The following is a 25,983-nucleotide window of genomic DNA, read 5'->3' on the forward strand; positions in this document are numbered from 1 at the left end:
TATTAATGTAATTAAATAGCTTTTTAAAACAAAATAATTTAAGGTGAGGTTTACACTGGGGATCACAGTGAACTTAAAACCCACTGGTGATCATAGTAAACGAGGCCAAGAGTATTGGGAATAGTCTTTGTCGTTGTGCCACCATGATGATTTGTCATGGATAGTCGTGTTCCCACCCTTTATCTTCCACACTGGTTTTGTCTGTCACTGACATTTCACTTGACATTCCACTTTACATTGCGCTTCTTTCATCTTCCCAGCATGTCTATGCTCTCTCTCCCACCAACTGATTTCTGGTGTTTCCTCAGCTCACCCTTTACCCTTTCTCTTATAGGGTTTACAGCCCATGTTCATGCAAGTGCTGGTACTTCCCCCAGTCTCTCCATCAGTGCAAGGGCTTATTTTCCCCATCTGCACAGCTGAGGTTTTGATCTTTCCTCCTGGAATTGGAAAGTATGGCAGTCGCATGAGGCTCCTGGGCATCTCTAATGGACAAAACCTTCCCCAGGTTGCTGGGGTTGTGGTCACCTGAAGCAGGTTATTGAGAAACCTTATAAACACTGTGAGGAGCATCTGTCAGGGTTGCTACCCAGTGGTGATGTCTTACTACGCACAGAGTCACAGGATGGTGGCAGGAAGTGGCAAGCCACGGATGGTGTTTCTGTCCCTCAACATAAAAGGCTTCAGTCCCCCCACACTGATGCCATAAATCTGCAAGCAGACATGGGTAACGTACAGGGAATGGTTGGCCCATTTCAGGCATAGTATCATACCAGCGCAGGGTATAATATGGAGCGTGTCAGACTCTCCTCCCATCATAGATAGACAAGTTTGACAGAGAAATGTTTGAATTAACTCGCACTGTTGGAATACATCCACACCCACTGTATTTAATACACTGTTGGTATATGGAACTTACTGTCTTTGTGGAAATAACTGATTTAGCTGCTGTCTGTCCATCCCACTGGCTCACCTGTGATGGCCAAGAAGACAGAGCCCCAGCCTGTTTGGCAGATGATGCTGGTCCAATCTACATCAGCCTTGAGTTACGGGCTGTCAACACATGCCAACAATAACAACTGTAATTATAACAATATGAGAGTCCACACTGACCAACTATAGGTAAAACCTCTTAGAAATATATTTCATGTTTATACCATCTTGTAAGTCATGTAATTTGTATGTATACATGCTACATGCATGCTAATCCTGATATGTGTATGAATCTATCTGCTTGCACCAATTCTCTCTTCTCGTCCTCTCCTCCTGTCTCTTCTGCGCCCCTCTCTACCCAGTCGGCTCCAAGCAGATGGGTCCCCCCTTATGAGCTGGGTTCTGCTTAGTGCTTGCTCTTGGGGGTTCAGGCTCTGGGCTCTGAGACAACTTCAGTTGTTATTGGAGCTAAATACAGTTGAATTGAATTTAACTAAACTGAATAGGTACCTTCTCCTCTCTTTTTTTTCTCTTCCCCGTTTCAGACATTCTCACATTATGTTGCGACATCCAACTAACCTTTTATTGTTTTTATCCCTTTAGTGTGATACCTAAATCACCATAGGCTACTACCGATTATTTACTAGCTGGCAAATTTATGTATAAAACATTTTTTTCAGCACAATGGCCAACATGGTGATTATTGTTGACTATAAGATGACTATAAGAAAACTGTTTCACTTTATATTATGATGGGACAGATGTTGTTGAGATTCAGTGGACAATTCAGAAAACGTACATGAAAATATTTCATGGATCAGTAACTCCGGGATTTTGGGCGCGATTAGTCTCATTGGCATACATACTGTTGGGATTGTTTTATGTTCTTTCTGGGCATTAAAAGGAATCAGATGTCCTCAGCATTAGGACATTAGAATAGAAACAGTGACAGCAAATTATTCAGAGGAAGTAAACCACCTTTGACACAATGTATTTGCCTTAAACGACTGCGTGGGACTGTGTTATGAAGATGGTTCATAGTTATATTGTAATAATAGCATGCGGTTTTGGTAGGCTTTAATTGAAGAATTATAAGATTTCTGAATGTAGGAAGGCGCACTGAAGTCCATCAGACGAGAGCCACCTCCTCCGGTGGCTTCTTGACGTCAGGATAGGTCTAGCCACTGAATATCAGTTCGGACCGGTGAGTCGTGGATTATTGCGGAAACATATACGAAGACAGGAGGTATTTCCCTCACAACACAGGTACGAAGTATTTTTTTCCTCATGCTGTGTTATCAGTTTGAACAATGAAATGATTCTGAACGTTGTGTTAGAGATGTGGCAGAATATAACAAGCTGCACGTAACCAACTCATTTGTCAGTTGATCAAGGATATGCAATGGTTGAAATATATTCCGATTTTTCCCATGGTCGACAGCAGTTAGACTTGTCAGATATATGTTCACTCTGTCATGCACATAGATAATGTGTTCTTAGTTCAGTGGACATATTTTCCTGAGGTTGCGCTTTGAGGACCATACCCTTGCTGAAATTGTGGACGCATCATGAATTATTTTCTGAAACGTGTCAGGATGCATATTATTTCACATGTTAGTGTACCAAGGACAGATACAGTCGTATTTTTCAGAACTCTATTCTTACATTCTGGTGTGGATTGCCTTGTCACACACACACACACACACACACACACACACACACACACACACACACACACACACACACACACACACACACAGACACAGGCACACACGCGCGTACACACACACACACACACACACACACACACACTCTCTCTCTCCCTCTCTCTATCTCTCTCTCTCTCTCACACACACACACACACACACACACACCACACACCACACACACACACACACACACACACGCTAATACGAATCTTGCGTGAGAAATGAATTGCGCTCAATCGCATTGTGTTGCCTTATTGCGGTGAAATGAATGTCTTCTAGACCAGAATGTTCTGCTTCACTAGACATTCAGAATCACCATGAAATGTCATGTTTCATATGGCCAAACGAATTAAATTGAGAATGTTTTGATAGAGCTAAGGGCTCTTATTGTGTCAAGACTTATTCTGGAAGTGGCCCATACAACTGATTTATTGCCAGTTTCTAGGGAAACACTTTAGGCTGAAATAAAGAAAAAAAAATACTTTCTGTATGTTCAAGACCAAACTGAAATAAAAGAAAGAAATTAAAAGAAGAGATATAAATCATTCTTCACAGTGTTGCATGCTGCATGTGTGTGGGCATAGGTATTCCAAGACACACCTTTGCAGTACTGTAAAAAACAATTTTTAAAGATACTCTTTACAGTCAAAGACACAAATTGAGGGTAGACCTATAGTTCAATGACATATGCAACATAGTTCAATATGATGTTTTGACAGCACAATATATATGGCTTAGTTCCTCTCTCCATGAACTGGAAATTAGACATAGACCATGCTCAAAATATATTGTCCTGTATTTAAAACCTAAATATACTTAGCAGTCCTAATGCATTGAACTAATTGGGACGTTAATCAAATGTAATGGTGTTTAGAAGGTCACAGCATGCACTGACTTCCAGTATTAGGTTTCTACTCTTGCCCTCAAATAAAGGTAGTGGTTGTTTTTTTGATGAAAGGTAACATAATGTGACCATATCACTACAGAGGTACTATGTTCACATTGAGTGTTCAACAGAGGGAATGTACTACAACACATTACATCTATACATCTGTCGCATCAGTCTTCAAGCAAAAGGGACATTGGTTTCAGATATGCCCAATAAGATAGAGGAGGACTTGAAGAAACATAGGCTAATTAGCCTGGCTCCGCCAGCCTATTGAATTTGGGTTTGGTTATACTAGGAAACAGGCTAGTGGGCAAAAGAGAACAAAGAACTGATGGAGAATAATTCCACCTGGGGATTGATGTAGAAGAAATCCCAAGGTAGTCCTTAGTTGTTGGGTTGACTGAAGGCGTTGCAGCCACAGGAGACCAAGAGGATATATGTTTGACTATTAGCAATCTCACACATACTACACAGTATGTCCAATATGGCCATGTCCTTGGCAGTACTCCTAAATTGATTGCGGAGAGAGTGAGTTTAAAGGTGTTTCCCTGCATTCTGCAAAGTCTGTACTTTTCAGTGATCATGGTGGCACTGAGCCGACTGCAGGAGTCACTTGTGTATTCATTGCTTAAAAGTGCTTGAAGGGCATGGAAAAGGTGAATAGAGATATGTTTACCAAAGTTTACCCTTTTAATGTGTAAACATGGGAAGTCTTTCTTGCACAGGGAACAAATATGGCTCAAATAACTTAACTGTACCATACACAGACAGGCCTGAATGTTTGGGCAGTTAAGTAGTGTTTTTGAGTGGGTTAGGGGCAGGGATTGGGATGCTTATGCAAAGATAATGTTTATTTTTAACTGGTTATCAGCAACCCTCACACATGAAAGTGTATATCTTAAATAATCCCCACCATGGCCCACCATCCACCATGCCTCTTTTTTATGAGTTCCTAGTAACTACAACTTTCAACATCATTGTGCACTCCCCCCCCCTTTGATGTCACCCCACGTTCACGTTCACCTCAAGCATGATGGGTGAGGTTCCATGTAGTGCACTCTCTTTTTCCTGTGCTAATCAAGTGCTTGTCACAAATTAATTCCACAAGCTCTGGGCAATAAAATAGAATGTCTTTCATTTGAATGTATGACTCATTCGTTTCACTATGCATGTGTAGTCACTCACTTGATAATTCTGTTGTTGTGGAAAGATGTGGTTAACCAAAGTACTGCAGTTCTTGATAGCATCTCCATTTAACAGTGCTGCTAGCTTTTTGTTACCTGCACCTTGTACTCTCTAGAGAAAATCAAAGATTGATATTGCAGCTCTGATGTCCTTTTCACCTCTGTAGTTGTCCTGTGGCAGATAAGACCAGCAGCAAAATGCCTTTGGGAGAGGATGGAAATGGATGGAAAAAGAAGACGTCGGACATCAAGGAATTCTATGACTTCAAGGATGTGCTGGGAACGTAAGTGTCTAACTCTCCGATCTCCTATTCCCCTCCTCTAAAAATAATCTCATAATCTCTGTCATAAGCATTCAGCCTGGATAGCAGTGATCCTTAATATTCTGTGAACAAATTCTGACAGGCGATGCGCGTGGGAGATATCTGCCTGATATGAGAGCTCTCTTGCTGGGAGGCTCTTTCCTTTTCCTTGGGAGAACCATAGACATTGTGGTGATAGTGGGATGACATTTATAAGCCTGTTACAGTGCTTATGAGGACAGTGCCATCCTCCTGTACCATCACTTTAGAGGGGCATATTTACTGTGTGTTGTCATCGCAGTCATAAAATTAACACTACACTGTCAGCCAACAAGTGTGGCCCTTGTGTTGTAAATAGAGAGGCTAGACAAAATGATTCTCTCAAGTATAAGTTATGCTCTCGTCTCTGCTTCTATGTTTTTATCTATTTCCACGGCCACTACACTAGATCTAATCTGTACTAGATTCTGTTTCTTTTCTGGGTACTGGATATTTTCCATATTACATAGCAGTTGAACTGGCAACTAAAGAGTAACACTTTTGTACAAATGTGTCAACAACATCAATACACTTGACCAAGGTGACAGGGCAACACAAAACACACACAAAAAAAAGCCTCAGTTGTTAAATGAGGAACTGATAATGTGGTATTATGTCATAAAATGTCAAAACAAAAATGTGTGGCTTGTTGCTTCACTTCTACTGAGGCAATTAACAGGTTAGCTTTCATATATTTTAAGAGGTTATAATACCCCTCACTGAGTGAGTGTTGCAGACGTTATTGTGTGGCACTCTTAACAAATGATGTTGACACAGACACCAAAAGAGGTTTTAACTTCGAACCATAACCTCATTAGCACAGAACTCCTATAGGTTCATTGTGAAGATAATGAAAAAGATGGCGGCTAATCATCTTGGCTTTTGGAGTAGCTGGAGCAGATTTCCTCTGCCTTTGTAAAAGTTTAAGCCACAAAGGGTGTTTTAAAGTCTGATTAAAGCCCTCAAGTGTCTCGACACAGTTCCAGGTTTGGCTGGGGTTGAAAAGAATAATGGTTGGCTGTTGAAAAAGGAAGAGAGCCTCTTTGCCACAAGGCTTAGATTTTAAGTGTCGCTTTCTTTTGATATCTTGATTGCTAAGGTAATATTATGCAAGGTGTCATCTCACTGTCTGGTTCAGTATTATAGTATTACAGCCATTATTGTCAGCTATAGTCACAACAGAAAACAGGAAAGTAAAATTGACAAGATATAATGTCCAAACTCCTTATCCAAAAGCCAGCTGTTTCTTATCTGCCCAGTTGTCCACAGCATGCACAATGAGAGACTGTTAAAAATCGGATGATGATGAAGTAGAGGCCTACTCAAGGAATCCAAATGGTTTTCTCTCTTTTTTTTCTTTTTGTGTGTGTGTGTGTGTGACTTCTTTAGCTCACACACTTCTATTTTTACCTCTGTGAAATGTTTTATAACATTTCACTATCTTAGGGCACTTCCCAAATTCTCCCCTCAGTGCCAGGAATGACGCCTCTTTGGTGGTTTTGATCAATGAAGCCTACGTTGTGATGTTCGCTGTACGAGAAGCCACTGTTCCCCTCCTAAGTGCTGTACCCCCCCTGCCTCCCCAGCCCTCTGGAGTCCTGGAGTTATATTTATACTGTTTAACGCGTGGGAGGGGTGTACGCATGTATTATGTCACATTTACTCTCTGACAGAGAAGGTGTGTGTTTGTGTGTGTGTGTGTGTGTGTGTGTGTGTGTGTGTGTGTGTGTGTGTGTGTGTGTTCGTGTGTGTGTGTGTGTGTGTGTGTGTGTGCATGTGTCTGTGAGTATGTGTGTGCCTGTGTTTGTGTGCGTGTCTGTGTGTGTGTGTGTGTGTGTGTGTGTGTCCGTGTGTGTCCGTGTGTGTGCGTGTGTCTGTGAATATCTGTGTGCCTGTGTGTGTGTGTGTGTGCATGTGCAAGTAGTTTTTTTTTCTCCTCTGGTGCCAGTTTGGTTGCTTTTGTCTTTGTCTGTGCGTGCTTATATACTCACAGACGCACTGCATGTCAAATCAGACACAAACGCTGCCATGTGGGCTTTGGGGTACAGCAAAAGTGCTGCCAGCGGCGAGCGCTGGGGATATAGGTTGTTGGTACGAGGCACTCGTGACTGACCCCCGCCAATCCTGCCATACTGTGGTCATTAAGAGGTTGCAATGACAGCCTCCTCCCAAGGCTAGAGTTGTTGCTCACCCAGCCATCGTCAGAGAATAAACAGGATTTGGCCAAGCCTGAGTTCACATGGCCAGCCTCATAATAACCTCAGTGGTTTGTAGTGGAGCCATTTCCGTTGCACACCAAAACTCGCCCTTTGATGACTGTTGTTGTTTTGACGGCCTACACGTATTTATTTATACTTTTCAAAGGTAGTTGTATAATTGTTGTTTGATGTTATCCTCTGTTTCCTCAGTGCTCCTGATTCAATTTTAAAACATTATGTTTCAGTACTGACATCAGGGTGGTATTGAGTATTTTGTATTTAAATCAATATGAATCCAAAATGTCAGTCCTTCCAGTGGAATTAAGTACATTTGGATCTTATTTATGCCACATTAGTAAAAACCTCATGCTTGTTCATGCGGGTGCTTCTTGTTTGTCTACAGAAAATTATTTCCAGTGAAAAAAATAAACTGGAAAAATCCACTTGACAGTTGCCGTTGGGCAGACACTAGTTACCAGCCGTGCTGCAATCTTGACATTTGACAGGAAACTCCAGAGAGTGTGAATGAACTGAGTCGGAAATCCATCGGTCACGGTGGACGGTGGCAGCAAGACATGCAGCCTGGCACCCGTTTTTACTTCCTGATCTGCTCCCTCAGCAAAAGCTCAGAGAGAGAGCAGGGTCGTCCCAAACAGGCTTTGCTATGGTGTGATGCCTTAGACGTGGAAGGGGATGAAGTCCACCGCAGAAATAAATCACACTTGGCCTTGAATGGGAGAGGAGGAAGTAGACTGGAGGGATGAACGCAAGCATTCGGCACTGTTCGATTCTGAATTCTGCATTTACAGTCTACCGGAGGAATACTCCTCTTTCGTCATTTTGCATGCCCCCTTACAAGTTAGCAGTTCGTTTTTAGGTTGTGACCATTACTCTAGGTCAATGACATCATATTATATTCATATGTCAACAATCTTCAACTGATATTTTAATTTGCTTATACAGCATGAAACCATAAGGAACCTTATTTTTCAATCAGAAATCCATCATTATATAAACTGGGCATTATATAAACTGCTGAGGGGTACCTCCATATTGTTTCTTTAATCATGAGCATCATGCTGTAAACTTTGCTCTCCGTCGGCGTACTGTCTTGCAGCATCATGAGCCGATGCATCCTGAGGGTTTAATCCCGCTGTATGTGTTGACGAAAAGCTCCTTACGTTTGTAAAGGAGATTACTGAATTGGTTTAGCCGTGAATTCAGTGAGTTGAGTCAATTGATTTATTCTTTTTAAAAGATTGCATTTTCCCCAACCAGCTAATCCCACACAATTATTTTATCTGTTTTGAGAGACGTCTGTATGGGACAGTGGAAATGTCTCTGGGGGAGTTATAGGGCTAAACTCTGGAGCTCAGGTGAACAGAAGTGTGTGTGATGGGATTATTTATGCAGTCATCTTGGTGCCTGGTAAGACTGTGACTGGTGGGGAGGGAAAAACTGTTTAGATTTAGAACCTTTTTAGATTTTGATGTATTTAGATTTAGATTTGGAGTTAGAATTTGTTTCAGAGATGGCTGGTCATCTTATTGCCACAGCAGGCATTTGTTATCAGCAATGCAGCACTGTAGACCAATGAGTGCATGTATACAGTCATGGGTCCAGACATTCAGTCTGGCAGTACAGTGAACTCATGTATGAGTATGAATGAATTTATACATAACAACAGAACACGCCACAGTGGAGTAATACAGTGTGGCATTTGGAATGACTTTGAAGTGCTTTTTGTAGTTGAAGTCTTTTATTTTCAGATGCACAGAACAACACAGAGTCAGACTGGGCACTGAAATTCTTGTGACAAGACACCGCACAACAACCTAACATAACATAACATATAAATACTCAGAACATATAGTAAACATATACTAATCATATAATAAACCTATACTAACGTAGAAACTGTACATATGCTAAATATACTAACTATACTAAATATGTTAAATATACAATACAATATACTAAACATATAGTGCAAACAGGTATGGTAAATGCATATCATGGATGTTCATGGAAAATGTTTAGGTAAATCTAATATTGAACCTATAAGATATGAAAATGAAGGACATTGCCTGTCATGGTATATTAATGGGCTAACGAATACCCTCAGTATGCACAGCATGTCAGGTGATATCTGTACTCTCGTCAGTGTTACTGGAGTGCAGATGTTACAGTATATTGTGCTATGAATGATGTCACTTGAGAGGGTGCATGTATTCCATCAGGTTCATAGTGCTGTTTATTACAATTCAAACAATGTCCATATGTTATTATCAGAGGCAGCGCAAGACAAGGACAGTGGTGGAACATGCCTTCAAGCGTGTGTCTTGACATCTTCACGTATGGTTTTATCGCCACAGAGTATTCACACCTATATAACCTTGTGCGGGATATTTTTCAGTCTTCAACCTTAAGAGTAAATATTGTTGTTTAATGCATACAATCCTGTCATCAGAGAATGACTACACCCATACCTGTAACCGCAATGTTTAGTTTTTTTTAATTTGTTAGTTCAGATGGGGTCATGAAGACCTGGTTACCATGGCTACATGCACAGAGATGGTAAATGTGTGGCACTGTCACTATGGAGACAGAGGTTTATATTTTAGGGGCCTCCCTGATGTATGTGGAGCTTAGGCCTCCCTTTGGTTGATTTTAACTTTCCAAACAGAGTCTGTCAGGAGATTTCGAAGGAGTGTGTCTAATTATCCTCATGGATTTAGATGGTGGGAGGAGACGAGCGAATAGAGAGAGAGAAAGAGTTGTCGTGCTCCAGAATTCATCCTTTTCCTCTGCAACGGGAGCCTCCGACTGAATAAATATGTAATGCCAGGCACTGTTTGAAGAATCATAATTGATACTAGTTCAGAGCCATATAAACTCCTAAATGAATTTACAGATCAACATTCGTCTGTTGGTTTATTCACTGCTGTTTCCTGTGAGTTGTGCTAACTCAAAGTGAGTAATTTGGTGTTTTACAAACGCTGTAATCTGTGTTTACTCTGACAAAATAGTGTGTGTAGCAGAGCTCTGCAGTGTCAACCACTTGGGCTAAATAAAGCCCCTCTCAGATTAAACATTTAGGGCCTTCACTGGTGTATTTTGCCAAATACTAAAGAAGATAATGATGATTGCAACATATTCCCTTCTTTCCTTCATGAATTTTCTGTGATGTTTCGAAGACTGTACCAAAAGCCCAGAAATTGTATATATATTATGTATATATGTTATATATACTTTATAAACAAACTAATAAACATAAAGGGATATATGTAATGTGTAAAGCTTGCAAAGTTAAGCATGCATTTACATAAGGAGCTTTTAACAGAAGTGAAATATGAGGCAGCAACTGCACAGGTTAATCTTTGACCTTTGCATTGCTAGCGCCTTGCCTTACCAATTGCTGCAGAAATTATGCAGTCATGCTGCAGGAGACCCTGTTTTATTTACCCACTACAGCATTTCACTGTGAGGCAGGTGGCGGGGACAACCAACTGGATAGAGGAGGGGGAGGGAGAGGAGGGTGCCGGGAAGGGTTGAGGAGGTGTTAGGTTGGCATGGTGTGCCAGGCTGGCTGGCAAAGAGTCGGTGGTGTGGGTGGAGATGGATGGAGGTGGAGAAGAAAAGAGGAGAGCTCGCACCTGCATCATGGGAAATCGATGGGCTGATAGATGGCTCTGTCTGTCGCCGATGTTAAACAACCGGCCGCTGATGAATTCAGCCTCTGATTGATAGCAGACGGCCTGTAGCAAAGAATGGCCATTACATGTCATTTTTTGCCTTCTCAGCAGACATACATCACAGCTAGAGGTGTCACTTTAAAAATCAACATTCAAACGTCAGGCTTGGTTGCCTGTAGATGAGAAAGAGATGTAGCTATATTTGCAGCTATAGTTCTACCATTTCCCATAATGGCTTCACTCAGCGCTTGCGTGTGTTTGTGTGTGTGTGTGTGTGTGTGTGTGTGTGTGTGTGTGTGTGTGTGTGTGTGTGTGTGTGTGAGAGACAGAGAGTGAGGGAGAGAGAAACAGACAGTGTGTGTATGTGTGTGCTTATTCTACATAGACTGTGCACATTTGAATTTCTACATAAATGATGAGGATGTGCAAATTAGATTTACCAGTAAGACTAGAAATACAGAATGTATGAGGCACAGCAAAACTGGGACAAAACCAGCAGTAGTTTCAGTTAAGCTATTCTCCATATTAGTCTTTTAAGTCTGAGCTGAATCCCAAGGACACTGGACATCATTACTGTATCAAAGAGGCTAATGGTAAATCTGTCTCCTTCACTGGCTTTCTACCACATATACATCAAAGTGGCCTCGATCTCTCTCCCACACTCCTCTATAGCGAGAGTTTTCCGGATTAGAATTAGTGTTTTAATCAGAGGGAGAGTGATGGAGGTCTGCCGCTGCATTTCCAAGCTTGCCCTTCGAAACTGACTGATAGCTATGTGGAGTCGTTTGATTAGATTTGGTCAGGCATGTGCTCGCATTCTCATGGGACACGGCGCTTGCCGAGTTTGCATGGTTGTGCTCTTTTACTTTTGTCTCAATGTCATCCCTGTTAAACATAAGGGTTTACTACTATTACATTTTGACAAAAGTAAGACGTCCCTATTCATAGAACGGGCACGCAAACAAGATGCACTTACGCTAATGTGAATGGTTATTTGGTGAAATTAGAATGATGCATTTGACAGGCAGGGGCGTCACAACAGGGGACGCAAAGCAGGCAATTTCCTGGGGCCCTAAGCTTAATGGGGGCTCCCGAGGGCAGTTGATTTAGTTATGTTAATCATGACACCAAAGCTCAGAGACGCGTGTAAAAAAAAAAAAAAGAACCTTTTCCGATACAAAAGGGTTGAAAGCTTCACTGGTTCAGAAAGCTTCACTTCGCCATCACTAAGCGTATTACATTAGTCTACTACAGCAACGACAACACTATAAGAACCGCCTTGAAATCTATGATTTCGTTCAGGAGACTGCAATGACACGACGAGAAACCCCCCACTTTAGCCACACGTACTTTCGTAATTAGTCTACAGCCCGCAACACCGTGAAACACTACTGCATGTCGTAAGCCTACTGGGAACGAAATGCGATGGGAGGAGAAGAAAAATAACTATAAGAATTATAGTATAGTATAATATATTTAAAAATTATAAGAACTTTGGCCATGTAGCTAGTAATAAGTAGTACTTTATACTGTTTTTAGTAAACTGTTTTAACACGTAAGAGGCAAATCGTCTCTTCTTTTTTGTACAATGACACATCTTATTTGCATGGGTTACATACAATATTTATATAATTATTTATTTCTCTGAACATGATGCCCAAACATGCCAGTCATCACACCCAATATATACTGTGCACTTTGCTTTGTAAGCTACTTAAGAAAATAATAAAAGGTTAGCTTAAGAGATACCCTTTCTAGATGTGTGCGTGGGTCGGGGCCAAGGGCGGGGGTGGGGCTGATAGCCCCCAGAGTCCCTATTGCTTGGCGCCCCGAGGGTCCCTATAAACGTCCCTGCTGACATGCTGAGAAAATAAAGCCAAAAGTTTTGGTCGTCTGGTCACGCATGTGTGAATAGCTGTGAGTGGATACACACTCAATTTGGAGTCAGTCTGTTCATACATGCACAAATGCACACTTAGCTTCTATCAACACAGATGTTCTCCTCTGTTCTTAACCAAACAGAGCGAGGGCCTCCCATCTCGCCTCTCACTCCCTCTCCACATCGTCTCTCCAGGAAACCGAGCAACAGGAAGACTCCTTAATTACCGCATGTCTCCCGGCAACAGTGGTCCCATTCCATTTCTTCCTCTCCTTCTTCCAGAGAGAGACAGTCTTTGACCGATCTCCTTTCCTTCTTCTCACTCCCTCTTTATTCCTCTCTCCCTTATTCTCACTCTCTTTATATATAAGGTGTGACTTAAATAAATGCTGTAATTCAATTGTATTATGTATCATTCAATTGTATATCTCGGATGTACTCGTCTCGTTATTTAATAGCCACACCTGGTATATAGCTCTTTGTTTCTCTCTTGTCTCTTGTTTTTGGGAGGCTATTAGGTGATATCTTTGCCTTAAGCAACCTCCAGTTTAATTCCTCTCTCTTCTTTGACTCTTCTTTACTACGATGCACAGATTCACACCCCTGCACTTGTCTACAGTGTCCTGAGGCATTTTTGGTGGCTTGTTTGAGGTCTTGGTTTTGATTGCGTTTGATTATGCCGTGAGACCAGTTTGCATCTGAAGTCACCCTCGGAGTCTTTCATCTTTCCCGTTACCCGAGATTCTAGCCGCCCACTCCCGATTACCACGGCCTCCTCACACCCTCTTGACTACGACAGATTGCTCCTCTTCTCTGTTTGAGCCTGTTAAAAACAAAATGATTACTCTCATTGTACCTTTTGTATTTGTATTTGCATTTCTTGACATCGTTAGATCAAGTGCTGTATTCAGTCCGTCCAGAATTTTGCGATCTGGCGTTTTCACAAATTCATGCAATTAAAAATGTCCTGCAATTGTGGGTTTAATTTTCCTCTTATTATATTTATGTTTATTTTATCTTATTATATTATATTTCTGACAAAAAAGTAATGGAATTTCTGCATTATTTTCTGTAAAACCCCTCCTCTGGCATATGTCATAAGGTTGCCTCATGAATGAGAGCTCTTTGATGATGACGACTGTAAAGTGAAAGCCGAAAAAGGCGAGGTGGAGGGAGAGCCTTTAAAATGAAGTATCTGAGGGGCAGTGTTGGGGAGTAGTGAACTACATGTTATTAAACTAGTAGTTTTGCAGTAGCTTGCTGGTAGTTCAACTACATTCATATTTTTCTATAGTGATTCAATTAGTTAAATTACTTTCTTGCCATTTTTTTGTAGATAACTACTGAAACTACCAACAATTTTGGGCCATAAAAGGAAAGGATGATTTTTTATTTGTATTTTACCATTGCTTCTCTACTGTTATTGAGCCTCGTTTGACCAGTCCTGGCCCCCTTTTTCTTTCATCCTGACCACTGTGAAGACATGCCCATGCATTCATCAGGCAGCCACCACCACACTCTTGACCTTTGTGTAGTGCACGTGCAAAAGGGTGGGCGACAACAGCATCAGCATGTATAAACCTCCCAAATCTCAGCCTGAGGAAGAATCACCATGGCCATACTTACACAAAACCTTCTTTGCACTCTCCCGTGAATAGTGTTTCTTTTTTGTTTATGTATGATCTGTGAACAATTGATTGGCATATTTTGCTGGGATGTGACTTTTTTGTATTATATTTTGTTATAATGTCGTATTGTGTGTACATTTGACTTTGTAATTGTTTTTACAAAGTAGTTTGCACCACTATTTCTAAGTAGCTTTTAATTAACCAAACTAGATTTCTCCCTATAGGGTAGCTTTGCTGTAGTTCAACTTCTTCCAGTGTGAAGTAATTGGTAGCTTGCAAAGCTATGCTTTCAAAGTGCCTTCCCCCAACGCTGCTGAGGGGTAATTGAAATAAACTAATTCTCATTTAAGCATCTGTTTTCTTACTTAAATTCCTTTTGTTCAAGGGAATTGTCTCACAGGAAGCAATAAAAAACTGATGTTCTCTTGATGTGACCTGGGTAAAACAAATGGCAATCTATATTCATAGGCATGAATACGATGCAGGACTTGAGCAAGACTGCAGAATATCTACAGTTAGACGCAGGTTGTTTTTTATATCATGTATGACGTAGCACTAAAGATTCACTCGCCCCTCATGCAGTATTTTTAAAAAATGTGTAAAGGAGATACTTTTTTAACAGTCTCGGAGGTCCAGGTGTAACGAGAATTCACAGTGTGGGGAAAACTCATCGAAATTGTGGATAGAGGCGCACTGATAACAAATGGTAATGAGAGACTGACTAAGACCAATCACTAATTTCCACATTTGCCTGTACTTTCAACTCTCCCGTGATCATTGCCCTGAGGAGCCATTTAGGCAGCTTTAGAAATTTCACATGCTGTTAAAGCTATAATCATCCCTCCTCACATTTAGTCCATATTTCACTATGGTTGTCTCCTTAATATCCATCTGGCTGCATGATGAGACTGCTGTCCTCATGCCTTGCTGATTGTATTTTTCAGGGGCGCATTCTCTGAGGTGGTTCTGGCAGAGGAGAAGAGGACCCAGAGGCTAGTGGCCATCAAGTGCATCCCAAAGAAGGCACTGGAGGGCAAGGAGAACAGCATTGAAAATGAGATTGCTGTCCTGCACAGGTCAAATACACCACTTTTTTTACCTTTTCAGAGAGAGTCTCCCAGCCTGCTAAAAGGCGATTCTGTGTGAGAAAAAAAATTCATACACTGAGGCCTATGCCTGAAGCTCATGTTAAACATTCCGGTGTATGCCGGGGGAATGTTAACAATTTTATCACAGGCCGCACACATGCCTCCGTATGTGAATTATTTAGTGAACAATCCAGCCCTGAAATTTGCGAAATGAGAAGTGTGCTCAATTCACCTTCAGCTATGACATTAAGTCAGGAGCACTCTCCATCTTTCATGAATGGCAGATGCGTACCGCGTGTACTCTCAGGCAGGGCTGTCACTATCAATGGTGCATGACGCTTCCGCACAATGCCTCCCCTCTATCGCACGCGCCGTCAGCTCAGGAAGTCAGGAGAACATTTCCTCCCTTTTCAGTGTGCCATTCTTCTTTTTGGGTAGGGGAAATGCATAAACGTGTGCAATTAGGCTGATAAATGCATGGTATCAATGTGCAGAAATGCTGGAAATTGTGCACCGGATATGTCAGGAGTACAGAAGATAGTCCTATTTTTAGTGTCCCTGTTGCCAGGGCAACAGCACACACAGAGGTGGGGATGTTATGGAGGTTCCCTACAGCAGTGTTGTGAAGGAAATTGAAGAGGCAGAGAAGAGAGAGAGCAAGGGAGAGCTAGGGAGATGGAGAGAGAAGGAGAGAGAGTAAGCGAGAGAGATAGTTGAAGGGGAAGGGAAGCACTGCAGTGGAGACAGAGATGTAAAGAGACAGAAAGAGAGAGGCTGAGAAGACCGGTTAAGTCTATCAGAATACTTAAATTATATTTAGAAGAAAAAAGAGGCAAACAAGGGATAGTAGTGGGAATGAATTAGAGACAGAGAGAGGGAGGATGCACGTGTTCGTGTGTACACACTGTATTCAAACCCCCTGTCGATCTGCGGAGACCTCCACTGACTCCACGCCTCACGTGTTCATCTGCTGAAGCCACCATTTACTTCGAACTGACAGATAGCAATTTCCATGACATGCTAATTGCGAAGTCTTGTTCTCTCAGGCATGTCAGTGCCTGGAGTGCAGCGCCGGTAATGAATACAAATGATCCGAACTACCCCTCAACATCAGTCAGACCAGACGGCTGCCTGTGCCACGCGCCCAGTATTCCCGAGTTCTGGTGCACAGGAGAATCTGCGCATCTCAGTTTGAGCGCACTTCTGTCAGTCATATAGGTCGGCGGCCATTCGGTCGATGGAGGTTAAACTGATTACTGTGGAGTTCCTTTTTGGTGCGGGCTGCATCACTCTAAGAGATAACCAAATCAAAGCTCACTTGCTAGCGCCATAAATTACATTTAATAGCCATCTGATGCAGCGTAAACGAAAAGCATGGCACACTCCGAGACTATGTGCGGTCCGATGTCTATAGTAATTGAATGAATCTTACAGTAGCCGTTATCATAGGTCGTATAGCATACTAATCACACAGAGATTGCTGAGATGCGGTTTCTTTCACAGTGGTTAGTGGATTTCCCCCCCTACAGTTCACCGCATGGCAAGCCATTCTAATAATGCTGAAATATTGAGGTTGTAGTGTTTTATCCAATGAAATACACCCAGCATAATCTGTGAGTCTGTAAAATAATGTAGGCGACAGCTGTATGTATTTCTCTGAGAGGAAATCTTCAATTAGTTACCCTTGTTGTGTCACGGCATCATTATCGCCATCTAGTGACAAGATTTTGTTAGGCAGACATATGGCAAATGTACAGTTGGCATTCACACCACACAAGTCCATATGTCATGCATGTAATATATCAGTGCAATCTAAAATTGCGCCATCATTGTGAAATGACAGAGACACTGTATGCAACTAGAAAAGCAACGTGTAAATCATTCAGTCAGCTATGTGAGCCTTTCTCTCTTGCTGTATAACATAGATATAGTGTTTGACTTTTTTTGCAGAATAAAGCACACCAACATTGTGACACTGGAAGACATCTTTGAGAGTCAGTCCCACCTGTACCTGGTGATGGAACTGTAAGTCTTCCTCACACACCAGGCTGTTCATGCCCTCATGTTATGATAACCATGGTGATGGAGTGCTAGATCACTTTTGTGCTTGCCTCCTAGGGTGTCAGGTGGAGAGCTGTTTGACAGGATAGTGGAAAAGGGTTTCTACACAGAAAGAGATGCCAGTAAACTCATCTGTCAGATCCTGGATGCAGTCAAGTATCTCCATGACATGGGCATTGTGCACAGGGACCTAAAGGTACAGAAAGCTGAGTCTTTGCCTGTATCTTATAGTGTGTAGTGTGTGTGGTAGTGTGCTTAGTACTTTAGATGCATAAATAGCGTTGTGTCATGTTGTCATGTGTCATGTTACTTCACGACTCACAGATTTCTTGCAGGTCAGTTATTGGCTGCTCAAGTGAATGTGGTTTTGTGACTGTCCCAGTAATACACTGTATATAGTAGGAAAGATTATCCAGGGCTTACATCTTTTATGTTGTCTCACTTGCTAGGACTCAACCTCACTACTAAAACTTGTAATCCTTTGCCAAGGGTTAGGCCCATGTCAGAGCAGTTTACTTTTATCCTGTGTGTGATGTGTTGTTCACCCTGTTTTAACATCTGCAGCCAGAGAACCTGCTGTACTACAGCTTGGAGGAGGACTCCAAAATCATGATAAGTGACTTTGGGTTGTCCAAGATCGAAGACTCTGGGAGTGTGATGTCTACAGCCTGCGGAACCCCTGGATATGTGGGTCAGTATTTGCACATCAACAAATGCTACTTTCTATCTTCCTATCTCTTTCTTTCTTTTAACATTTACTTTTACTTCCTTTGTTTCTTTCTTTCCTGCAATCCTTTCTGTCATTTATTCTCCCTTTTTAATCTCTACTCGTGTTACTCTTACTGCTAATTGTTTTTCTCGACTTTGCATGAACAACTCATACACCCACTGTTGTTCTCTCTCTCACTCTCTCTGCTACTGGTAATGGAGCTTGTCGTTTATATTCAGTCCAGTGCATACTGTCCTCTCAGTGGCTTTGAGAGCTGACCTACCTGTTCAAGTGCTTCAGTGTCAACAGTTAGTACTTCAGAAGTGCTCTCTCTTTCCCTCTCTTTGTGACGTTACCTATGGCCTGTTGAAGTCAATAAATTATTCAAAAAGGGAAATAAATGAGAACTTAAATGGAGACTCCATCTCTGTCTCTCTTTCTCTCTCTCTCTCTTTCCTGCTCCCGCTCTCTCTCTTTCTCTCTCTCCTTTCTCACCCTCTCACCCTCTGTTTCTCTGTCATAAACTGTGGCTTGCTTGTCTGGTTTGTGTCTGGCAGCCCCTGAAGTGTTGGCACAGAAACCCTATAGCAAAGCTGTAGACTGTTGGTCCATCGGAGTCATCTCTTACATTCTGTAAGTCGTGTGTTTGTGTGTGTTGGTGGTGTGTATGTGTTGTATATTAGAGTATATTAATGTCAAGAATGATGATTAGACAATGAAAGTAGGTTCAGAATACACTGCATTGATTGGCATAGTATATCCAGGTTCCTACTAGCCGTTTGAAGGTACGTTTCACTGTGATTTTTCAGTGACCGCCTAGTGAAGCAGCCCATGCTGGGGTGTTAGTCAGTGCCAAGGTGCCTGGCAAATCTCCCCTCTGCCTTTTACTGTCCAGGGCTGGTAACACCTTTTACAGGCAGTGATGTTTATTTTTTTAGATTAGCTCAACAGCTTCTGTTAAACAACTGCTGGTCATGGATATTTTCCACAGATGTGCTATAAATGTCATTTGCAATGCCATGTTTGTGTTTCAACAGTTTATGTGGATATCCACCATTTTATGACGAAAATGACTCCAAGCTGTTTGAGCAGATCCTCAAGGCGGAGTATGAGTTTGATTCTCCATACTGGGATGATATATCAGATTCGGGTAACTTCTTTTCCCTTCTCTTACTCCAGTACTTACCTTCTTTACTTTCACTGGCTCTGTCTAGCCTTTCCTCTATTTTCGTCTCAGTCTCTTTTTTTTCTCTATCTCCCTTATACACAGACACAGAGATACACTCACACTTGACTCACTCACCTCCCCCCCACGCACACATACAGACAGACTCACACGCACAGACACGCATACACACACACACACGCACACACACAAACACACTCTCTCTCTCTCGCTCTCTCTCTCTCTCGTTGCTAAGAATAAATGTGCTCATCTAGCCTCTCTCAATAATCCTTGACTATAATCTTCCCCAGCCAAAGATTTCATCTACCACCTCATGGAGAAAGACTCGGTGGAGAGGTTCACATGTGAACAGGCTTTACAGCACCCCTGGTATGACCTCACAGTCCCCCATTGCTCTCCCGCAAATCCCTCAAATCACTGCTCTTGCTCTCCAACACGTTCCTCTCTAGTTACAAATCCTTCAGTCATTTCAAACAAATTGTCATTGTAATCCATGTTCTGTCTCTACATTTTCTTCTTGAAGGATTTCTGGTGATACCGCTCTCGATAAGAACATCCACGAGTCTGTCAGTGCTCAGATCAAGAAGAACTTTGCTAAAAGCAAATGGAAGGTGAGTGCTGGCTGGTCTTCTCAACAATATCTCACAGCATTGATATGTTCATTAGCTTTTGTACCTCACACCAAATGAACATATAGAAATATAGAGAAAAAGAAATATGGAAATAAATCAGTTATGACAGAAATTCTCCGATTGATATTTTGCATGCTCAAATGTCAATCGTGCTTGACATTGGCAGTGTAACTGTAGTGTGAAAGCAAGACATCCCAATCTTTTGCCCACCTGCCATCTTCGCCCTTCCTCGCAGCAAGCGTTTAACGCCACAGCTGTGGTGCGACACATGAGGCGGCTGCAGCTGGGCACCAGCCTGGAGGGCACCAGCCACATCACCCCAATCAGCCCCTGCCACGGCCACCTACTCCTGCCCACCGAAGACATAGCTGAGGAGGCAGAGGAAGAGGAGGAAGAGGAGGAGGAGGACAACGGTGTGTGTATGGTGGTAGAATATTAGTCTAGAGGTGCCCAGTCCTCCTGCCAGAGATTTGTCTTTCTTAAGAGTTTAGACCAGCATGTTGTCGCCATTCACCACATCCAATTAATCCAGACCCTCAGAAAGAATCTGTATGCTGTGCTAGTGTCACAGTAGAACTGCATCTTAATTCTGGAGGAGAATATATCTGTAGGAGAACTTAGTGCCCATGCCTATTATATATGCAGTATATGTATATGTTTTTTGCCCATTATATATAATTTAATATTTAATGGAATATACTTTTTTTTTTTTTTTTTAAACAGACAGGTGTAATGATGTATTGACTTTGAAGAACATAACAGACATGGTAGTAATGAGTTGACACTGTTGTAGCAGCTCATAGCAGGCCTAAGGAGCCTAGGGACTAAGCTAACTGCTAACTGAGTTAACGTCTCTCTCTCTCTCTGGACAGGCTCTCAGTGTGGAGATGAACGCAGAGGCAGCGCAGACCGGGACAGCCTGAGGAGCTGCACCTACTGCTGTCGACCGTCCAGCCGGGTCTGAGTACAACATCTAGAACCTAGAACACAGAACCTGACCCGTCACCCAAGCACCACCTCTCCCCCCTCAAACTACCACCAGTCTGGCTCGGAATATAGAGTTATCCCACCAGTGTCCACTAGGAGGAGCTGTGCCAATAGAGGGGAGAGTAAGTAGTCTCCTGGGGCCAGGTGTACATTAAACATGTTTAGAGACAACTAGGCAAGGGACGTTTAGTCTAAATATACGGAATTAGACTATTAACTGGGTTGGAGCTTTCTTTATCAATCCAACACCTTGCGAGGGAGGAGCTTAAAATTATAGTGATGATTCATAAAGACACCGAAAAGTCCAATGGGGAGTGGAGCTCTTCTGAAGCAGGTTTTAGAAGGGAAGTCAGCTGTGGTTATAGGCGATTTCACAGAGACAATTTCACAGAATAAATTACTATAAGTTTCTATCAGATGTGAAATCTGGTCTCCACAGCCATTGTCTGGCCCCACGAGACCAAGCAAGCAGTGCAGGGAGACCAAGTCAGGACAGGAAAGAATTCAGGCATAATATAGAAACACTTGTGGCAGCAGATTTGTGTATTGGTTGTCTTGATTTGACCTGATTTTGACTCTTGTTTTTTATGTCCCAACCAAAGAGAGCTATTGTTATGTTCTGGTTATTTTCTCCCTCGGATCGAAAGCATGGAGCTGAGGTCTACTTAAAGATGGTCAGCTCTAATATCAGGGAGTGTACTTAGATAGTTTATCGCCACCCATGGCTCAAAGGTTTCATTCAACTCACTAACTTTTGTTGCATTAGAAGATAGTGAAAGGTACAGTTTATAGTGCGTATGAAATTTTCCAATGCCAAGTTTCCGATCTAAATTCAGCTATGAAGTCATTAAATTCCTGCTGCACTCATATACAATTAAACTTTCTTGACATATCAGCACACTTGGCAACAGGAGCAGAGCTCACACAGTAAACTGTACAAAATTGTGCACTCAAAACACTATGCTAATATCCCCGTCTTGGCATTTTGCATTTTAATTACATTAATTCCTTCCCATCTGTTTGGATTTTCACCCTTGTTGCAGCCCGGTGCAGTGCACTGTGGGTCGGCTCTGCATTGGGACTGGGGAAGAGTTGGGATAATTGCCCATCACTTGAACTCTGTATTCCGTGTCAGACTGGATTTGTGTAACAGTTTCTGCTGAGGAGGGTTTGCATGCATAAAGGGGATTATACTATACAATGTTCTGGACGTAGAAGGGGGACCTAACGGCTGTTCTGTTCTCTGAGGCACAAACTGAGATCCCGGCAGCGCCAGCCCTGGGGCCCCACGGCACCGTCAGCCATGAGAGGGGGTGGGGGGACGGGGGACAGGGACGAGAGGTGGGAGTATGAGATCTGAAATGGGATATTATGTAACAGAGTTTGACGAGGGGAAGATGGGAAGGCTTTTTGTGTCCACACGCCAGTAAGAAAAAAACAGCAATATCTTGCGCCCTCTCGACACAGCATGGTGAAGGCATCCATATGTAATCTTGCTGATGGTGCTGAATAATACATGTACGTTCCCAGAGGGCACGGGGGACTGGATTCTCAGTTCTGTTTTAAGCCCCGATTTGTATCTACAATAGACAGCTCGGCGGTCAGACTGAAAAGTAGCCCTGCTAGTGTTCCTGTGACGCTGGAGAAGTCACACACCATCACACATCCTGACACATTCCTTCTGGTCACGTCCGCTGTCACACCCCTCAGAAAGCAGATGCTGCAAGGGCAAAGATGTGTGTCACTAAAATGTCTAAGAAAACCCACAGCTGTGCTCAGATTTGTCATTTGGGGACAATCCTCTCTGGGCACGTAGTCTCTTTCGGTGTCGGGTTAGGGTTGGGTTTCCTTTCTGGGGGTTTAACCTCCAACAACCCTCCTATTAATGAGCTGCTGGTGACAAAAAAAGATACAAATCCAGAAACAGGAGCACAGTTCACTCCCACATGCTGTGGTGGGCCAAAGGGACACAGCAACATAGCGTGACAACATCTCATACATATGTGATGCATGGACTCCTCTATGCTCCCTCCCAAACGTGATCGTGCTCCCGCATCGAGGTCTTAGACATGCCAAGTAAGTAGCAGTGGCAAGCAGGAAGGAAAAAGCACGCCCAGGGGGAAAGTGGGGACAGTAGAATGGTTAGGACATTGACTTCCGGCAAGTAGTCTCCCTCCTGAATTTTTATGACACGAGCCAGTTGGGGGGCCTGATTGACCTGCTTCAGCACAGGATGAGCTTGGGGATGGTTGTTCTCCCTCTCTCTCTCTCTCCCAGACAGAGCGAAGGGATCTCATGTTTGTGCTCTCTGTCTGATCTGTAATGTGCACCTCTGTAGAGGAAGTCCAATGTTTGCATGATCTGGTTAATATGTTTACATGTAAGCGATGAGCGATGAACAATTTAATAGACATATAAATATACATATGTGTACATATAAATATATCATCATTATTATTTTTATTATTATTTAGACACACCCAAGACAGTACACGCTTTTACTGATAAATATCTTGTGTCGACACAATGTTTTTTTGCACTGCCAGAGGCGACCTCTGCATTGTTAATGTGACCTATGACTCAGATGTGCTGCCTCTTTCCCAGTGCCGATGTGCTCCGTTCAAGAAGTTCACTGGAGACCGCAAGCTCTCCACTAGAGGCTCTCAACCTTGGTCCCTGCAGTTAATCTTAGTCACAAAGCCAGTGTTGCTTATACAATGCAAGCCACTCGATTTGCATTTCTGTGGAGAAATACAGAATCCCGAGACATTGTCGGTAAATGAAAAACAGGCTCTCTCGGTGGTGTTGTGACAAGAAAACTTCAAGATTCTGTAGTATAATGCAGAATTGAATTAGCATAATATGGATATTATTCAAGCAATTACTGTCAAAAGTAAGCTGTCCAAAGTCCCTCCTCATGGAAAACCCCACCATGTGATACTGTCCCAATACAAGGGAAACAAAGCCAGAGTGTCAACAGATACTTAGAGGGACTCTGCAGGTGGGTACTCTGATTGTTACTCAGATAAATTAAACCAGACAACCAGAAATCCTTCAAAACCTGCACATAGCAAAGAATCACAAAGAAGTACAAATTGAACATTATCACAATAATATCAAAAGATTTCAATAACTTCATTGAAAAAAGTATTAATAAAACTCTGCCACATTTTGACACACATCCACATATCTGAATCAACTGCGAAAGAACTGACAGACAATCGTGTAAGCAGGCTCTTCCTGTTGTAGCCCAAGACACGGCACAGAACCAACTTAACCACAACTAAGTTATATGACTTCAAACCTATCCGTTAAACTTTAAGCCTGCCTTTAAGGCTTAAAGACAAACCTGAAAGAAAAGAGCCAAAGGAGAAATAAAAGTCAATGAGTCACTACCTCCTGTAATCGCAGAATGAAGGATTTAATGAGTTAGTCAGGGCAATATAAAGACAGAGGTTAAAGTTCTGACAATTAGAACACTCTGTGTGACTGTCTCAACACAACAAAAACAAAGGCAGTGTCAACAGCATAGAAGAAGCAGCCCAGAGAGTGAGGAGGGGGCCTATATGCAGTGACTAATAACCAGGCTGCCATAATCCTGCACATAGCAGGAAGACACACGATAAAAAACCCACTTTGTGGTCCTACACTCACATTGGAAGATGACAGACTAGTGTAAATCTTACACATACATGGGAGATGAGCTGCCTGTGTAAATTCCTTAGACCAAGGTTGAGAAGCCTCTAAACAGTGATAAGTATATAGTTCTTAGTTCTAGCCTAAAGTTTTTTGCATCGTATCGTCTCGCTCAGTTGCAGTGGTGCCAAATTTTGGTTCTGGAACGCTTCCTCTGTGCCCTCAGCCTCTCTCAGCAGTCAGTCACTGAGCCGAACACATCCATCCCTTACCCCTCCACCCATTTGTGCTCGTTGGCATAGTTTCCCTCCCCAGGTCAGAGGGAGGGTGAGGGGACGGGGGTTAGTCACTCAGGCCTGAGGGAGCTGAGTCACAGACTGGGGAGGATGCTCTTGAGCACAGTGGCCTTCTAGAACCAAAGCAGGCTACGTACATCCTTGCTGTGTTGTACTTCCCTAATCATTACAGCAGCTGCTTCACCACAGGGGAAACCGTAGGAAAGAGTTTTTATCCTACAAGATAACGATGCCATTTTTTTAACACGGAAGTAGAATCAGAACCATTCAGTGCAATTAAAATATTGGCAAAAAAAGGGTGTAGCACATCTGCAAAACATGATTGATCACCAATACTTCAACAACGACCGAGCCAAAGCATTAGGAGAAAGTTAACTGGTTCAGCTGCTGATACTGTATGTTACAGCATGTAAACGTGTTACATGCCAATGTAATGAAATCACTGGGGATTGGAAACTCTTGGTAAAATCTATCTATTTTGTTCATAACTACCTTGAGCTGGCCAGTTATGCAAATGATGTGTGAAGGGCTTAATCTATCTTGTCTCTTAGGTGTCCATTACAGCTACATCGGGCTGTTATGTTTCGTTGGGTGAAGTACAGTGTCTATCCTATTACAGATGTGTTTTGTTTGTTTGTTTGGCTGAGTAAATTATTCAATTGACTGTCATGAGTCAGCACAGAAGCACTGGTTATTTCAATACACAAGTGTGTGTATTATATATATATAATTATATATATATTGTATATCCTTTTTTGTAAAAGCTGTTTTGAGCTACTAATGTATGGATGCAATGCATCATGGGTTACTGACCAACACACAAGAGACCACTGATTTGTAACCTCAGAGATATGGTAGCAGGACCTGAAATAAAACTCCCTTGTCTATGCATTGTGTGTTCTGTGGCATTTGTAAATGGGCACATTTAATGA

The 25,983-nt window shown here is 42.3% G+C and overlaps 1 protein-coding gene across 1 annotated transcript; it reads left to right on the plus strand.

Annotated features, from left to right (window-relative positions):
- Window positions 1-1,712: 1,712 nt before the first annotated feature.
- On the plus strand, window positions 1,713-25,942 carry camk1a (calcium/calmodulin-dependent protein kinase Ia). Its single transcript, XM_031567975.2, has 12 exons — window positions 1,713-2,199; window positions 4,883-4,999; window positions 15,401-15,532; window positions 17,495-17,569; window positions 17,663-17,801; window positions 18,170-18,296; window positions 18,872-18,947; window positions 19,352-19,464; window positions 19,791-19,869; window positions 20,024-20,111; window positions 20,368-20,545; window positions 21,005-25,942. The coding sequence occupies exons 2-12, from the start codon at window positions 4,914-4,916 to the stop codon at window positions 21,094-21,096; spliced, it is 1,185 nt and encodes a 394-aa protein (XP_031423835.1). The 5' UTR covers window positions 1,713-2,199; window positions 4,883-4,913; the 3' UTR covers window positions 21,097-25,942.
- The last annotated feature ends 41 nt before the right edge of the window (window positions 25,943-25,983 follow it).

The sequence above is a fragment of the Clupea harengus genome, chromosome 5, assembly GCF_900700415.2.
Source record: "Clupea harengus chromosome 5, Ch_v2.0.2, whole genome shotgun sequence".
NCBI classification, from domain to species: Eukaryota; Metazoa; Chordata; class Actinopteri; order Clupeiformes; family Clupeidae; genus Clupea; species Clupea harengus.

Bases quoted from the DNA above. Each gene is read 5' to 3' on its own strand.
- camk1a (XM_031567975.2), top strand. From the start codon at position 4,914: ATGCCTTTGGGAGAGGATGGAAATGGATGGAAAAAGAAGACGTCGGAC. The intron at 18,297-18,871 runs GTCAGTATTTGC...TGTGTCTGGCAG, and splicing joins CGGAACCCCTGGATATGTGG to CCCCTGAAGTGTTGGCACAG. The intron at 20,546-21,004 runs GTGTGTGTATGG...CTCTCTGGACAG, and splicing joins AGAGGAGGAGGAGGACAACG to GCTCTCAGTGTGGAGATGAA.